This window comes from Xiphophorus couchianus, chromosome 6 (genome assembly GCF_001444195.1).
Source record: "Xiphophorus couchianus chromosome 6, X_couchianus-1.0, whole genome shotgun sequence".
Lineage (NCBI taxonomy): Eukaryota > Metazoa > Chordata > Actinopteri > Cyprinodontiformes > Poeciliidae > Xiphophorus > Xiphophorus couchianus.
In genome coordinates, this window is record NC_040233.1 from 7,787,784 (window position 1) to 7,806,747 (window position 18,964).

The 18,964-nt window shown below is 37.5% G+C and overlaps 1 protein-coding gene across 1 annotated transcript in view; it reads right to left on the reverse strand.

Moving 5' to 3' along the window:
- Positions 1 to 909: 909 nt before the first annotated feature.
- rem2 (RAS (RAD and GEM)-like GTP binding 2) overlaps positions 910 to 18,964 on the reverse strand; it is a 54,864-nt gene continuing 36,809 nt past the window's right edge. The window contains exon 5 of the mRNA XM_028021701.1: positions 910 to 5,100. Within this exon, the coding sequence (XP_027877502.1) occupies positions 4,778 to 5,100 (323 nt within the window). The 3' untranslated portion in view covers positions 910 to 4,777. The remainder of the gene's footprint in view (positions 5,101 to 18,964) is intronic.

The window sequence follows — 18,964 nt, forward strand, 5'->3', positions numbered from 1 at the left end:
CACATTTCATGCTCTGAACCTAAGTGGTGATTATGCAAAATAAAAATAAAATTAAAATTCTAAGCTTTCAGCAAATCCAAATCTTAAACCATGAATAATCCATCAGGCTTAAGTTTAATTTCGGAGGCGTTTCAGGTAAACAAACGCTACAAAGTTATTTTTAGCTGCAGCGCGTTGTTTCCTCTGAGGTAGAAAAGCAATACCCCAAACATCACAGGAGTGATTTGTCTTTAAATCCAGACTCTGGAGCACAAGCTACAGCTCTTCGTGAGTAAACAACACAAACAGTTATAACTCTTAAATGGAAGAAAATAATTATTGTTTCAAGGTATTTAACAAAGAAAAATGGGGGAGGAGTGTAGATTAAAACAACTTTATAGTAACTTGGGGTATATCGCTGCCAGTTTTGTAAAGTAGAGATACTTCCAGGAAGTCTGAACTTCTCTGTTGACTTTAAAGGTTTTCTTGTGCGATTCCTCTACATCACGTGTCAAACTCGAAGCTTGTGGGCCAACTCCGGCCCGCCACAGCTTTTTATGTGGCCCTCTAGAGTCTAGAGTCTAGACTCTAGACTAAACACCAAGTGTGCTTAAATATATTATTTTATCAATCAAATCAATGCAGTTTTTATTTGTTTCCTGCCAAATTATATCAATCAGACCCTCCACGCTTTTGAGAACTATCGGGGAAATCCTCGCACTTTTTTGCGCTAATTGGGAGTTTTTGTTTCAGATTTGTATCAAAAACTTTCAAAAACGTTCCTACTTGTACTAAACAGCTGCCAAAATCAATTCATGATTTTGATTTGGCCCAAAATCAAAATGAGTTTGACACCGTTGCTTTAGACAAACTGAGAGCAGCATGTTATATCCTTGCTGTCGCCAGAGAACAACAACAACAAAAAACACTAAAGGGCGCCATATTTATTTGTGAAAGTGAAACATAAAACCGGCATTCTGAATTTTATCCACTCTGGAACCCAGTTTCAAAATGAATAGCTTCTCTGCCAAGATGCCAATTTCTATGTGGAGGCACCAAAATGACAAAAAAAAAAACATTTGTGGATACACCTAAAATTGTTTCCATGTGAACGAGGTCTTAGCTTCATCCTCTTTCCCGTCAGCTCTCTACCATCAATCTCTGTCACCTTGCATGAGTACTTCTATTTCACTATCTAGCTTTTCGACTGTCGTACTAAAAAAGGCCCACGAGCGAAGCAATGTTATTACCTTACTCCCAGCCTTTATTGCAGTGTAGGGAAGTATTTTGATGCCATTGTGTTGGTCATGTTAAAAGAATCTCATGTTATTGATCATACTTTTTCTCCTCGTGTGATGCTTTTATATTAAAAGGTCATTTGAGAGAGAAAGGGAAAAAAAGCAATTAATAAATGGATCACAATTGTGATTCTTGCCAAGAGCCCACATCAACAAAAAGCCAGCGAAATAAGGAAAAGTAATTTTACAAGAAAACTTCATATGTGTGCAGTGAAGGGAGTAATAACTGTGGCGATTGCTACAAATCTCGTCTCAAAGCCGCTCTCAGAGAGAGAGAGAGAAAAAATAGAGTATACACATCCAGACTCTTCCCTCAGATATTTCAAGTTGAACTTTTGTTGAGAGATTACCAGCAGGTAAATTATCTGTAGATTATTGTCTTTGTGATGGGATTTGGATGATGTGTGAACTTGGCTGTAGCGGGTCCCTAAGGAACTTTCTTACTTGTACTAAAAAGCTGCCTCAGCTTTAATTGGCGTCACATTAGTGACCCCTCCCCCTCCACTGATCGTTTAAACTTTACAGATCAGCTTAAATATTTAGAAATGGTCTGCATTACCAAAAGTAGCTTTAAAATGGCAGGAATCTGATTTTGTGTTGGTCTTGCGCTCACAAGAAACTAGCTGGTAACTAGTTCACATGCTAGCAGTGACATTCTGCTAGTAAGTTATCAACTATCCAATACCCGTAACATCTTTATAGATCCCTGCTTTTTAAAAATCTTCACAATGTCAGAGTTATTCAGCCATATCTGTTATAAACAGAGTAAAGCTGGGAGGGAATCGAACTGCTCGGTCAGATAACTGATGCAAAGCTAGCAAGACGCTAACAAGACAGGTTCGCCAGCTTAGCATGCACTGCCAAAGGCAGAACTTGTCGTTCCATCCATATCTGCAGGACATGAAAATAGCTTCAAAGGAGTCGGCATTGGTTACTCTAACATAGTGGCTATGTGATTCACACTTTGTGTGGTTAGATTGATGCTCTGTAGCTTAGGAGCAAAATGGTTTCCAAAGTTTGGGTCGGGACCTACTGTGGATATTTAAGGATATTAAAATGTACGAATGAAAATTCGAAAAGTGATGCGGGTCTTCTACATCTTGTAAATGTATACGGAACCGGGATGCTGTGGATGTGCGACGCCGAAGAGAAATTTCTTTCGTGTGCACGCCAACCTGGCCAACAAAGCTGAGTCTGACGCGAAATGAAATCTAGTGTAGACCATTTCCTTCATAAGCCGTCCGTTCGATCAGTAAAAAGAGCAAACCAATCTGGAAAGCTCTTGAAAGAGAACAAACAAAATAAAAGCTCAGAGGTGATGGCGTAGTGAATAGGGCTAAATTCAGAGCCATTTGGAATGAAAAGTTGTTAGAGGTCGAAAAAGAAATTCGGGAGGAAAAGCTTAATATTCAACCGGAGCTACAATGGAACCGTGTAGATAAAAGTCCAGTCAATAGACCAAAATCTACGGTAATTGAAAAATGTGGCAAGACTTGAACATTTATATTCACATGCTTTCCATCCCATTAGTTATTTTGCAAAACAGAATAGCCAATAGCTGGTAGAGACATAGGCCAAAATATGTCTAAATTGCAGCAAAAGGTGGTCCTACTAGGTATTGACTCTGACAGATCCACACCACACTTTTCAGATTTTTATTTAAATATTTTAAAACCTTTTTTTTTTTCCAACTTCATGACCATGCACTATTTTGTGATGATAATAAACAATCCACAATATGTATTCAAGTTTGTGTTTAGAACGTAGCAAACTGTTAAACTGGTTTAAGTACCTATACTGGGGTTCAAAGCAATGCTTGTTCACTTCAACCAGATTAATTTGTGAAAGCCCCCTTTTTTAGAACTTCTAAACAACATCTTATGGACACTTAAACTTGCTCCTTATCGTAGAACTTTAAAATCAATACTTTATGAAAAACTTCAAGCTTAAAAATCAGCTGAATTTAAAAAGCTTAAGGTCAGGGTCTTAAGGAAAAAGTGGAGAATCTCACCAAAGTAGATAAAAGAATTTCCACAAATAAATAGGTCATTTATTTCACTGCTTATCTTGAAGTCGGGATATAAACTCATTCATATTTCCGCCCCTCCGGAACCAGTATACAATTTAAGTCAGCCCACATTGTGTTGACACTGCATCTTTTTGCTGCTCTGACCTACATAAGAGCGGTGAGGTCCTTTGAGGTCTCACCGGACCTCAAAGGCGTTTAATTCCTTCACCTGGGTAAAACGGCTGCTGTCGCTTCATAATACACCCTTTGAAAAAAACATCACAGAAACGCTCATAAAGATGTCAAACCAAACTGTATTTATTCCCAGTGGAGGGGATGAGCGTGCTCAGTGGACGGTGACAAACGAGCGGGGATGTGTGTCGGTGACGCCGGCACACTCGAGATGTCTCGGCATCGTTCACAGAGCGTCCTCTGGACCTAAACCCCTGAAGAAATTAGTCACATTTAGAAGTTCCAACAGGTAACTAAAAAAAAAAAAAAAAAGCAAAATCAAAACAATAAAATAGGGAGAGAACATCAAACAGCCACAGGTAGATTTGTTTTGCGCGTTTATCCTCCAAGAGCCTCCCTGTGGCCCGTGACTCAGCGTCATTCAAAGAGTTGCTATTGCCTTTTCTTTCATCGTTCGCCTTGCGTCTTGCAGTAAAGGGTTCGCTGTGCTGGCTGCCCGCTGTGCATTCAGCAACAATATGGCTTGAGTGCTGATGTGTTAGCCTGGTATATAAAAGTCTGAGATGAACTCACTGATTGCAGTAACTGTTGTGGTTTGGTAACAAACAAACTCTCAACAGCAGTGTGGACAGAAAAATGGTGGATTACATGTGGACATGTAATAATAGTCTTGCCTTTGGGTTGGCGTTGTTTCAAACACTTTTGGGATTGTGCATTTGCTATTGGCCACTGAGGTACTGTAAAGTCACGAAACTGGGCACTGTAAAACCTATAGGGTTAGCTTCTGCTAATACGCATGCTATAAAACATTGTTTTTAACAGGTAAATATAATAAAATTCTGTAAGTCTCTACATTAGTGCGTGCTACCTGGGTGTGTGTTTGTGACGCCATTCAACTGTCCGTCAGTCTGATTAGGCTTTAAAATCGGCACCTTGATTCTGCTTCTGATTTTCTTTCTCTCGATCCGTTCAGGTAATGGGCGTTCGCTGATTCACCGAAACCTGGAGCTGAAAGGCAGCCCACCTCCTCATCCGTTTGTCCCAAAATTGCCTTCGCTGATGGTTCACTGCCATCCGAGGCTATGTGCTGTAACCATTCACCTCTCATCTTTCTCGCCCTTGTCATCCCGCGTTTCACCCTGTAATCAAACCTCTTGCACATCATCCGATTTCTCCTTCTCACCTGTCTGCTCTGTCTTTTACAAACCCCCACCCGCCTCCTAAAGAAAAAAAGTCTTTCAGTTTGTTATATTTTTGTGTTAATGTGGAGTGTGTTTTCGTCTCTGTCTCTGTTCGCGGGTCACAGTGCGCTGAGGTCATGGCAGGACCGGGACTTCTGCCGGAAGATCTTGCTGCCCCGGTGGCGGCTCATTTCCCGGTAGCGGCCACGCTCCCGGTCGCGCCCGTACGAGCGAGGCACCAGCCCGGCCAGAAAGCGCTTGGCGCGACTCGTCAGGCTCTCTCGGCGTCCCGCTGCCGGGTCGCCGTCCGTCCACCCGGGGCCCACGCAGTCCCCTCTTGCGCTCCGCACCGCCGCCTCCAGCAGCTCATTCGTGCCGTGTTCCAAAGAGGCGGAGAGCTCCAGGTAGACGCAGTCGAACATCATGGCGCTGGATTGGGCCTCTGGAGGGGGAAGAAAACCAAAGAGAGGAGGACGGATCTCGTTTTAGAAACCTGCTGCTCATTAAGACAAAGTTTCTCGCAGCAGCTGCAGATGCCAAATAGAGACAGCAGTTGGAAATCAAACAAATGTTAGGATCATGAAGGTGGCACATAAATGTTCCTCCCCGCTGTGTGATATACATTACCGCTTGGTAATACCTTCAGATCAGCTGCTGCTTGCCAGACTCAATCTCCACTGAAGTATCTGTCACTTCTGTCACACCTCATTGTAACAAATAGAGTCTCGTAACAGCTTTTTCTTTTTTCTGCAAGAATGGGGTTTTTGATTCTTGAGAAAAATCGAACTGTCTATTGTGCATCTGAAGTTTAAAGTAGAAACTTTGAAGGAAAGGATGATACACTGAGTCTTTTTCGTGGAAGTTTGACTCCCAAATTCTGGTGTAAATGTCGTGAACTCAACTAAACTGATAAAGTTGAGCTCTGAACTCTGCCCAGTATACGACAAACAATATTTTTTCATTATTTATGATCTGAGCATATCCCGTAAACCACTGTTGCTAATGTATTTACTTATTTATAATTGTTTTGTTAAAAAAAAAGTAAGATTAGTTTCGCAAATGGTCATAAGTCAAATTTCCTAAAGACTTTAAAAAGGAGTCCAACAAGGCTCAGTTTCAAGCCTTTCTTTATTTTTCACTTTAATAATAATTTAAAAAAATTAAATCATACTACAGAGATTTGGGTGTTTTGGCTTGTTGCCTTTCTTTCAGAGAGCATGCATTAAGTGAAGAGGCTGAAGTTTAGTGCTAAAACAGGATCGGTGTCAATATATCAGAAAAAAAAGACAAATATAATTTTTTTTCAAAAGAAAAGTTGACATCGCAATGTCTAATTATCTTTTTTATGATTATATCAAAAATATTAGACAAGCACATTAGACTTAGCATCACCGTTTTCGTGACTATAATATTGTCCATCATCCCAATCTTGTGAGCTGGATGCATCTCTACACCCCGTTGCATTAATCACATATAGACATAAATATCAAAAAACAACAACAACAAAAAAGCAAAGCAGTCAGTATTGCACAGGGTTAATGTTGCCTGTATGTGTTGCATAAGGTGAAATCTATTTGCTGCGCCTCAGATAGGGAAAATGGTTCCTGTGTAAACGGCGGATGAGGTCAGGTGACGGAGGGTTTTGTTGACAATGCCGTGTATCTGAGCTGGAAGAGGCTTTTTGAGCCTGGTCAAACAAACCACCATGATAAGGAAAGCTGACAGATACAGATCATCTCGCAACAAATGGGCTACACTGTCACGACAAATGACTGTTTTTTTCTGCTTTTTTTTTTTTTTTTTTTTTGTCGTGTGCTTTTAAGTTCACCGCTGCTCTAAACAGAGAGGGAGGGAGGAGAGCTGCTTTGTACTGAGTACTATTATTATTAGTTTTCCAATTCACAGTGACTATGAGGTGTAAGAATGTAAGAGGGTAACACTTCGATGGCAGATGGAACAGGTCAACCCTACATGAACTGTGGGTGGGTGTTATAAAGAGACCATTTTTTGTGTTAATCCATGAAGCACTCAAATGGAATAAAAACAGAACAGCAAAAAAGGAAGTATATTAAATAAAGTATTTGAAAGCACCAATTATGAGTGGTGGGGGGGGAGGGGGGTCTAGCTGTCATTTTACTCTGAACATATTTAAAAATGTTGAGCAATCCTGAAATGTCCATTATCTCCCAGCTGCTGTTCAATCTTTCTACGAACGTGTTGTGTGGTATCATACTGGGAGATTAAAAACGCGCTTTCCTTCATAAAAATACACAACTTGTAAACTATACCCAGTGATGTCAGTTACTGACATCAGACCACTTTTTTCAGTAACGAGTAATCTAACGCGTTACTATTTCAAATCCAATAGTCAGACTAAAGTTACTTATCGAAACCACTTTGTGTTACTATTTTCTTTTGTAATTTTATTTTATTTCCTCTACGTGTCTTGTCCAGTGATCGCCGTTTCTATGCGACAGTATCAGCAGCGACAGAAACAAAAATAATGGAGGCAAAAGGGAGATGGGCATTTTGTTGCCGGAAAAACAGGAACTATTTTGAGTTTCCGTCGCCAAATCCGATTATTATAAGCAACTTTCGGCTTGTTTTTTTTTTTTCTAAAGTCACTTACAGATTTAATGAGTCGCGGGCTGCGGTTTTTGGGCTTGGAAATAAGCAGACATAAACCCCAGAACTTGTCTGACCTCCAATTAGTTTTAGTCAGACTCTCCCTGTCCATCGTTTCCCAGATGATCCATCCTGCTGTGTTTTTGTTAATGTCAAGTTAATATATTTGCTGTGAATGACGTCGAGCTTCGCGTTGCGCTACAACAAACCGCAAATATCGAGACTAATATGAACCTCGCAATAAACGTGAAAACAACCACGAATGAACGAGTACGTAAAGCTGCGCAACTAAATGCCATTATAATTATTAATATTAAGATGAATGTCACAAATCTGTGCAGCAGCCATCTGAGTTGTGGAGCCGCAGAAGGAGCTCTGTGCGCTGCGCTCTGACAGCAAACACAGGGCCGTAACGCAGAACCTGGACGCTGGGGCAGAGAGGGGGGGACTACTTAGAGTTTTCCAGACAGTAGTGGAACACATACAAACACGCACAAATTACAAAAGTTTTTTTTTGTACTGTTGTAGCCATTAAACAATCTCACCTTCAATTCAACCTTAAAAGTAGAGACACATTGTTGATGTTACCTTTATAAAATAACTTGCAATGAAGTTTTGGCAAAGCTCAATGTAATTTTCACAGGTGGCAGAGCGTTGTTGTTAGCAGCTGCTGAAAGTAACTAAAAACGTTACTTTAAATGTAACTTAGTTACTTTCCAAATCAAGTAATCAGTAATCTAACTAAGTTACCTTTTCAAGGAGTAATCAGTAATCAGATTAAAGTTACTTTTTCAAAGTAACTAAGCCATCACTGACTATACCCAGTTTCATGCACCGAATGCCAGAGCCATCTGACAATATTCTTGAAAATTTTACGAGGTGGAATTCATATAAATAAATCGTTGTCGTTAAATCAAATAATCAAGTTTTAAAAATGGAGAATAACTTTGTGAATTGCAATAACATTTGAATATGTACTGTAACACAAAACTTATTTAGCTTGTTTTTAGCAACGTTGCATTATACTACACTTTGTCCAAGTATGATACACTTGGTCAATTCACATTCCCATGTTGCCAATGGCTTGTAATTTGTGCATATGCTCACCTTATAATCGTAAAAACACCCAAAGATCCTGGACCCATGTTCATTTATTATGAAGAGTATAACTGTCTGAGGCGCAATCATTATTAATTAGATTAGAAATACCAAATAATCCAGTCATACAACTTGCTTCTTTCATCTATTTTCCTTAAGCAGCTGAAGTGTAATCTACATGATACAAATGTATGATGCAACATATAAGCAAGAAACTGAATGGTTACTGGAATAGCCTGTTAGCTTAGGGGAGCTAAAAAGGCAGTTATGAGCTGAAAAAATATTAAAATGAGTCAAAGTGGAGAAATGGGAAGCAGAGGCAAAACAAAGGCTCTTTTTCTCTTTTGAAAATTTCAAAAATAATACACACTGCATGTTTGATGCCTTCTGAAGGAGATCCAATGAACATTAATAAATGTTCTCTCTTAAAAAGTCCTTTATCGATCTTATTATTTGCTTTGGGAAATAATAAAGTTATTTTTTGTACGTTAGGAAATAACAGTCAGGTTTCTTTGGATTTCAATGCAGTTTTAAAAGAAAGCTGGTATCAGTTCTGTGACCCTGGTCCAACAGGACAGTCTGAACTTTAACCCTGTATCTATCAATGTTCATATCCTTGAGCATTGCAAGCGCTTTATCTACCTGATTTTTGATGGCATGAGCATTCAGTACGAAAGGCACAGACACAAAAACAGGCACAGATTTGATCTGGGTGTACTAATCCGACCTCAGCAGCTGTCGAACCGCTGCTCTGGCACATAATAACGGCAGAGGTAATGGTGGGAGGAAATAAAGCAAATCCCAAACTGGATCAGCAAATGGATTCGCCCCAATACCAGCAGCGGCTGATTGAATGATCTGTCAAGAGCACTTGGGAAAGTGAATTGAAGAGACAGGCAAGAAGACAAGCAAGGGGAAATAAAAACGGAAGATGGAGTTAATGCTGTGCAATATCAGAAAAGAGGAGAAAGTGAGGGCCGGAGAAGAGTGAAAACACAGCACCGGGTGAAAGGAGAGAACCAGCGTATGAATTAGAGATGCGCTGACAACAAACCCGACTGTTGACCGGCCAGATGGGATGTCAAAAATCGTATCTAGTTCGTGCCGTACAAGACGCAGCCAGGTTCAAACGACAAGAACAGTCTTTTAGAGATACTGCTGCTAAGCCTGTCACAATAAGCAATTAATCGCATGATAAATTAAAATGAGCTCAATCATTTCCACGCTGACAATTAATATTTCTTGAAGAGTCATTTTGTTTGCAGACACTTCATAATCCATTTAATTCATAATAAAATGTTTGGGTTTTTTGTTTAATGTTTTTGTCTTTTGTGTTTTATTTTGAATATTTAAAGCATCTTTCGGTTCCAGCGTTGTGTTCTTTAAAAAATTTGAGTTTATTGGTCTTTGAGAGGGCAAGCTTGAATTATAGTACCATTATCAACATTGTCGCCTAAAATAAAGGCGTAAGACATTGTTTTCCAAAATGTTCTTTTTTCTTCCAAAATTACTTTAAGGAAAAAAAAAATAGGCCATTATTTTAGGAAGGTGATGATATGCTACTTGAAAATGGTCTCAAAACAACTATATTATCGTTTATTGATATTGCAATAATCAGAAATGATTATTTTATTGCAACATTGCATTATTGCTGGATGAACAATTTATCATCCAGCAAAACTTATCACAACACACCTAGATGTTCCTGAAGAAAAGAGATCTATAGTTGGTTATCTACAATCTTAGCAATGTGTCTTAAGTGATATCAGAGGATGAACTGAGGTGGAAGAAGCTATTTACAAGGAAACAGTATTTTTCACTGCATTTTGAGACATTATTGCACATCCTTCAGGATTTGAGACAGGAAGACTGACAATGAGGTTGCTCACAGGTTTTTCGTTTTACTACTTTAAACCTTTGCTAGAAATTGAAGAGGATGGATTTCAAATTAGTTTCTCTTTTGCATATTTCAGAGTACAGTTGTTTTTCTCTACTATATAGACGACGGTTTCAAATCTCAACTCTGTATCGTCTTTGCCTTTGTTATAGTAAATGACTTTGTTACTCTCTCACATGGTGTGACAGCACTTCTGCTTCTGGTGCAAAATAATTTTTTTTTTTTGTTAAGACTTCTGACGGACTTTGTCAGTGGATGACTTTCCCCATCCACTAATGTCCAACTGTACACAACAGCCATCACTCAGAACAAAAAACATGTTCCTGAGCTATTCTGCAAAGAGGATTGGGCAAAACTTTCAGTCTATAGATAAACAAAACTTGTGGAGATCTACCACGAAATGAAATGTATCGATAATTGTAGTAAAATGTAGCTTAAGATATCAAAAAGAGGGATATAAATACTTTGGGAAGTCTCTAAATCTATAGATTCCAGAGGAGAAAAAAAAAGAAGCAACCATAGCTTAAGGATAAGGAGAAACAGATGTTGATTCTTTTTTTCTTTTTTTAAGCGTTTAGTCTACATAAATCCTACAATGGAAAAAGATTTGTTACTCCTTTAGAAAATACTTCAAAAGGCAAATTACAACAAAGATGTAAAAACCTACTTCTGTCTATCAAGAGGCAATATTGAGAAACAACTTGCCCATTCAGATTTTTAAAACGTCAGATTTTATAAACGCACTCAAATTCCTGTTTAGTATTCCTACTCCTTATTCCGCACCCTCATTATCATGCAGCAAAAAGGCAAATGCCAGATGTTTGCTGTGCCAAAAGCCTTCTCTCCTATTCTGTTCAGCACTGTTTATATTCTCTAAGACCTTCATGTTGCTCCGAAAAGATGAAAAGGAACACCTCTCCGTCGGTGAACAGCAGAGCAGCATGAGAGCAACAGTGCCAAGATCGATTCACTCCAACAGGATGAAAAGGAGAAAGTGAAGGTGCAGTTGGGTTTCAAAGAGGCTGGCAAGGTAAGGGGTAATTGAAGGAACGGCAAAGCTGCCTAAACTGGGCAGAGTGGAAGACATTTGCCGTCTGAATCCAGACTGGAATGACCTGAGCAACATGCTAATCTTAATTTTAAGCTCCACCCATAGTTATGCTGTGCTTGATAGTCTTTTGAATGAATTAGTTATCAGTAGTCACTACCTTTCCTCCAGTGGATAGTAGTCAGCAGTAACTGAAAGTGCAGAAGAGGAAGGGATTTTTCACAACACAACAAAAAGAAGAAGTACTCAGATTTATCCATTTCTGACAGAAATGCTATTTTTTTAAATACTTTTGTACATGGATGGTACTTTAGCAGATATGAAATTGCTATATGCTTTTGCATCATACGAGATATATATTTTTAAGAAACTCAATTCACGTCTTTATTATTCTGATCAGAATTTGAAATCTACTATCTGGTATGACGCATTAAAAAGGTACATTTATGTCTGAGTTTAGTTTGAAAGGTAAAATATTCCTTCCCATGTTGCATCCATGCATGTTTTATGAAATATTATAAAGACAAAAAATGAATAATAAAGTTAAAATTCTCAGTATCCCATTAATAAAGCAATAGGGTTCTTATATGTATATCAGAAAACATGTTCATATTTAACAGTATGACAATTTTGTTTTCATAATTAGTTCCAAAGAAATAAGAAAAACTGTCACTTAGCAAAAACATACCGACTTTCCTGTTTAGCAAGAAAGTGGACAAGATGACAGTCATTGCTGTCGATGTTTGTCATCTTCAAGGTGAAGTATGCACTTCACCTCATTCAAGGTGAAGAATGTACCTTGAATAAAGCCGAACAAGTAATTACAGTACAGGCTAAGAAAAGGATCTGGCTCATGTGAATATATTCAGTAGCAGCTCTGTTAAATTTCTGTTTCTGGTAGTTTTACATAGGTTGCATTTTGAATAGATTCTAGTGGACTTTTGTCAGCTTTTATGTACACTTTAAATAAAAAAAAGGCTAAAGTGGTGACGGTTCTAACAGCGCTGCTCTGCAGCAAGGAGAACCAGCGTTTGTATCTTTTGGCATTTGGTCTGCATACAGATTGCATGTTCTCATAGTGCATATGCGATTTCTCTCAAGGTAATGCTTTCAAATTGAAAATTTAAGCTCAAAGCATTACAAGTTTTGAAACAGAGCAAAATAGAGCTTATACTTTCAGATTGAAAATATAAGCTGTTGACTTATTGCAGCAAAATCCCCCCATACCTCAGCTCTTACCCTCATTACAAAAACATCCATGCTAGGTTAATTGGTGTCTTTAAGTTGCTTTAGTTTAGGAAGTAGTGTGTACATATTGCAACTCCGAAAAGTTCAGAATCTGGACGAAGAAAATGTCTTTGTTTATATAAATTTGAATGAATATGGGTATTTTGGAAGAAATCCTTTTTTTTGTCATTGATTATCAGTAAAATGTAGATTATTTTGACAAGCCCAGCCAGTTGCACTGCACCAATTAGCACAACGCAGTGCAGCGATGCCAGTGTGGGCTCCCCATGAGAGCACTGTGTAGTTTGTTGCTGTTCAACTGAGCAGCATTCATTTTACATGCTCAGTTTTGTGTGCTGAAACTGCTTTTTTGTATCTCTCCTAATCAGCTGAGAATAGTTGCTCTGCCAGTGTAACTCGATCGGGACCAGAGCTGATTTTGGACAATTTTCATATGTTTTTTCCACTTTTGTGGAATTGAAAAATGTCATTAAAACACCAGAAATGAGGACAAATGGAAACAATCAATGTGGAGTAATTGACAGGAAAGCTCTGTTGTCCATGCTAAATGCATCATGAAGTTGTGTCCTTGTCAAGTTCCTCTCGTGGCAGCGACAACACTCTAGATGTGATGCCAGGGGAAACCGTTATCCCATCAGCACCACCAAGTACTGTGTTCTCTGTGGAATTAACCACACTAACAAGGTCCCTTTCTAGCTTAATCTTTCATTTTTCCCTCTCGCTATTTTTTTTAACATCTGGTTTGAAACATCTGTGGAATGACGAAGCTCACAGCCTGAGGCCTATAATCACGAATGTTAATCAGTTGGGTCATTATGACTCGAAGTAAGCCGACGCCAAACTAAACAATGGTCTCATGCAAATGAGGTTTATGATTAGCTAATATAACTTTTCATGAGAATTTTGAGTGCAAGTTGTTTTATATGCATAGAAATTACTCCATACGGGGGCTAAGGTCTGATTAGCAATTAGCCTTCCTCAACTATGAGGACATCTTTTTACAAATTTTGTCCATTAGGACTGCATCTACTGCACATAGCATTTTCACAGGTCCCCACTTTTAAATTTAAATTTATCCCTTGAATGAGAGTAATGATAATATCCATTTTAAATCATGAACACGCTTTTCCATCCCTTTGAGTGTCATTTTGTTGCACAACTAAAAGCTTCCACACTGCAAAAACGAAATCTTAGCAAGTATTTTTTTGACTAGTTTGAAGTGCAGATATCTTAGTACATTTGAAATAAGAGAAAACTAACTTACAAGTAACTTTTCAATAAATATAGGAGCTTTTTTAAAGTAATTAATTCCTTAATATTATATTAGAAGTTACCTTTAGGCTAATTCTTACTTATTTTAAGTGTACAAAGATATTAGACAAATGCTAATTAAATTGCTTCACTGCAAAACACAAAAGCTAAGTGCACAGAAAACAACAGGACAATATCAAATTCTATTATAGTTTTACATTCGTTCTCTGTCCGCAGCAGTGAAGTTGATGTGGCAGATAAATATGATGTTTTACATCATCAGTGACCATTTCTTCAGGTCATCCTCCCAATCTTGGACAAAAGACGTGATTAAATTATCCAATTTAAAGAGTAAACTTTGATACTCTAACATTTTTTCATCCGTATCATGCATGTAGTGGATTTTGATGAAGTTTATGTGAGGCATCATGGTTTATAAGTTGGATAAAGAGCAGAAGAGCAACGAATTAAAGATACTTAATAATAAAACAAATGCCAATTTACAATATTATACTGTATATTTATATTCTACATATATGTACGTATAGAAAAACAATAACTACACTTTATTCATATGAATACATGTAATACATTTTAATGCAGAATTTATTAGCGCAATAACAGAAATGTTAATTTGCTGTTTAAAATCAAGTAGAGCCTTTGTAGAAAAAAATAAGAAAATAAATGTAAATGATTAACAGTGTGTGCCAAGGCAGATCAAAGAGAGCGTTTTCTAAGGGAATGTTTATCATCACCCACTCTGGTGAGGGTCATCCATTTTGAAACAGCGAGGATATGAGATCGTTTGACTATTAATGAAGAAATGGTAAGATGCAACTGACAAAATAAGAGCAGCTGAAATATGATACAGAACCTCGCTTTAAGTTTGAGTCTGTATTTGTTTCTGTAATTTAGATTCCTTTTATGACTCTTTTTAGAAATCACAGCAGAAATTCTACAATTCAACTCTCGTTCATGGAGGTATAATGCAAAACAAGAACATTTCCAGTGAACTTGGCAGGCTAGTCAGGCATATTGTTCCAAATATGTGCCACAAAATACAAAAGTCTGCTGGACACAATAGTTGAGAATGTAAAATCAGGTTAGCCATAAGCATAGTGTGGCTGCAAAACTCTCCCATCGCCTTCCTGTGCTAAACTGCGCTCAGTCTGAGGGTTTAGGAACTCATTGTGACTCTTTCAAGGACGGCAGAATAGGCCTCACTCTCTCCCACCAGACATTCGCACAATGCATCATACACATCTCCTTTAAAGATGAGGTTCCCACTCAGAGACTCGCACACACACACATATCACTCTCGTACACCCGTCCTTCCCTGTGTCACTCCTCTTCCTCTCATCCTTCTTATCACAGCCCTCGCTTTACAACAGCCCCGCCGACATCAGGCAGCGAGTAGATGGGGAGAGAGATGGTGGGAACGCTCGTTAGCACATCGAATGTGTCTGTGGACGTGCAGCCGCTCATGCACATATGGTGGCTCCAAAAGAACATAAAGATAGCAGGAGCTGTGGTCCTGCTAGAGGCAGATAATGCAAATAGAGACCTGCCATCTGGAAAGCAAAACAAAACAAAAAATGCGGAAAAACCCAAAGGGGACAAAGCGACAGTGCTTGCTTTTGCTAACTTGACATGCGGCTGAAATTGCTGAGATTACGGCGGATGTTTCAGGTTCTTCCATCTCTGTGTGCGCACACTGATTTCAAATTGTAATCAAGGTCAATCGTTTTCCTCCCACTGGACTCCCCTGTGAACTAATTTCTATTCTAAACATTAATGAAATCTAGAAAATAGCTCGGCCTGGCAGCACGCCATGAAACATTCACCGAAGAGCCCAATGAATTTACTCAGAAACATCCCATTAGATGATTCTATTGAGTTCATTTCTGATTGATCCATAACAGTGAAACTACATTGCGCATAAACAAAGAAATATATTCTGCTGTCACGAGCTCACAACGACATGGATGATGTAGCAGCGTGCAGCTGAGGCTGATGGGAAAGCTTTGAAGACAGCAATATAGCCGTCATTATTTAGAATTAACAGTCAACTAAAATGCCACAACAGTGACAACAACAAGACAGCAGGATAGCAGAAGTGACACGCACTAGTCTATGGAAGGCCAAAAGTGCCATAGTTCAACACTTAAATAAAATCTTAAAATACTTTGAGTGTGTCACTTCTTAATAAAAAAATGTCATTATTTGTACAATGTTTAAATGTCTTATTAATATGATTTATCATTTTTATTGACTGTGACTCTCATGCCCGCCAGGTTTTTGAGGGTTTTTTAAATTTTGTACAAATAATAAAAATGATGCTTTTTTAAATACTCAAAATCTATTAAACATGTAAATATTTGAACGGTCAGTTAAGCTTTAACTGTAGACATAACACTGCCCATCTTTGCACCCCTGTTTTGCAAATAACATATTTAAACATAAAAAAGAAGAAGGCAGAAATATTCTTCACTATTTCCAACAAATAGTAAAAATGGCAGAAAAATCGACCTAGGACAGGAAGTGTTTCAGTAGGTCAGAAACTACGTTTTTCAATGCAACTACTTTTTATACTCCAATACTCTCTCTTAGGATACTTTTTGGTGTGGATGCTGTTATAGAGTGAAGGTGAAGTTTTCCAGAATAAGTGAAGCAATTATGAGATTCTGACTAGGATTGCCAACCATCCCTAAAAACGCAGCATTGTCTTGAATTATACATATAGAGGCGGTGTCCTACATTAAATTGTCAAGAAGCGCCTTTTGTCACACATTTTTAATATTCAAAGCAAAGAAGGTGCATTTTACGTTTTGGTCAACCAACACAAACATCAATTATTGGTTGTAAGTTAAGGTTTGCAAACTCTGACCAATTGGAAGTGTTGTTTGTAGGTGTTGCTCAAATATGTTTTTGAACAAAACAAGATTTGGGGAATTTAGGCGATAAAGCTCTCAGTTGGAATGCATAAACAAGGCAGCAGACATTGAATTTTATTCACTCTGAGGAATTAGTGTGCATTACGTATAATGCACACTAAATTACATAAGTTGTGATTCATTTATTCCCATTGTCAACTACAAATACCTGAGAATAAGCAGCTGTATAATTCAAATAAATGTCAAATATAGAGTCAATGAATCAATAAATAGACATAAGACGTGTATTACTGTTGGTATAAACTAGATTGTTGTTTATTTAATGCAGTGATTCATAAAACAATTCAGATCTAGATGCTGCTAAAGTCATGTTGCTTCAGTCTTACACATTATGCGTTTTAACAAATTTTGCCTGAAAAACAAATATGTATTTCTATATTTTACAAAATTATGACATTTTTTGTTTTGCCAATAGTTAACCACATAAATTTTATTGCTCAAAGACAGAGTCTGGTACATAGTAACCAAGGTTTGTTTTTTTGGAAAACGGATATGTCTGTGTGTGTTATGTGTGGGAGAGAGGGCATGTATTATTTGCACACTTCTATTCTGGGCTTTTAGGCACTCCTTATTGAAAACAGCAGCAAAAATGTCAGGATAGATAACTATAATTACAAGAGATGTTCCATTCAAGATATTCCATTTGAAGAACTGCTTGAAGGCAACACAAAGAAACAAAGACTGCTTTAAATTTTGTATCTTGCGTTCTTCACACAATAACCTGTGAAATTCTGGTTGGGGCAAAACTTAAACCTTTGCACCCTTTGGAGGTGCAGAGGTTTAAGGTCGGGGCACCTGTCAAACTGTTACCCCACCATTATAATACACTAGTAAAATCAACTTAAAACAACTACATGATTGTACCTTTTGCTCTAACCACAGTTGTCAGTGTTTCAAAGCAATACAGAGTATAATTTTTGGAGATTGTTTACACTCTGCCACTCGGCATAGATTCAGTCGGGATTTTTTGCTAGAATGGTATAAGATTAGGTCTTTGGCCGATGACAGTCCCAATCCAATGCAATGTATAAAATCAATGCCGTGCATGTTTGTGAAAAACTCTAACCTTAAAGTAAAGTAAAACAACACACATCATTTCAGTTGTTTAATTAATGATTCATTTTGTAATATATACCATATTTAGCCAAATTTACTATAAACCTGCTTTGATTCTAACAAACCAATGTTAAAAACACTTTCCATAAGTTCTGATTTTCGTGCAGACTTTTTTGCATTTAAATTAATGTGTTTTACAACACTGCATGAACACATTAATTTAATGCATTCATGCATTTAAGAAAGATTTAAGTGTAAGTCCCATAAACCATATCACTGAATTTAAGGTAATTGACAGTGGATCTCGGATTTGTATTTGTTTTGCAGTCTGTAAAAAAGTATGATTTTAAATTAAGTTTTAACTGGGTTAATACAGCCATATAATAATGACTTAATTTAGAACTTGATTTGTGGACACATTTAAAAAAAAAAGATTAAGTAAGAAGAAAAAGTTACACACTGTACAGTAAATCCACAATATAACATTTGCAGCATTGATATTTCTTACCCTCTTTTGTGACTATTATAATATTTAGTTATAAGCTTGTAAAATAATTTATTCAACCACCCTCTTAAGCAGACCAAAAGATAAATTATTTAATGCTTGGTAGCACGCTATAATTTTCATATTCACAAAGTAGTCCCTTTTAAAAAAATTATTTAAAAAACCACTAATGCAGTTTGTTTAATAAATATTCATGGTCAGTGTCAATAAACACCAGTTACAAGAGCTACAGAAATATCATTAGCAAGGATTATGCAGATGGTAACAAAATTTCTTTAATGAGTATTGTGGAGAAAGTGATTTTCTTTGCATGGTTTGCAATTTTTCAATTTATTGCAACCAATGAATAGAACTGCCAACTTTTCTATTAAAACAGGGGAAACACTGTAGCATAACATTAGCACAACTCACATTATGCAAGCAATCTTTATAGTTTTACATGACAAACCATGACACAAACCACAATATAGATATTTACAATAAAAAAACAGATATGTTCAAATAAAATATACTATAGGTGTCTGCATTTACCTTTTCTGTTAATTAATCCTCACCTCCATGGCCAATCAAAAATCTCTGTGGTACAAAAGCTTTAAATCAATGTTTTTCTTTGCATTGTTTCCA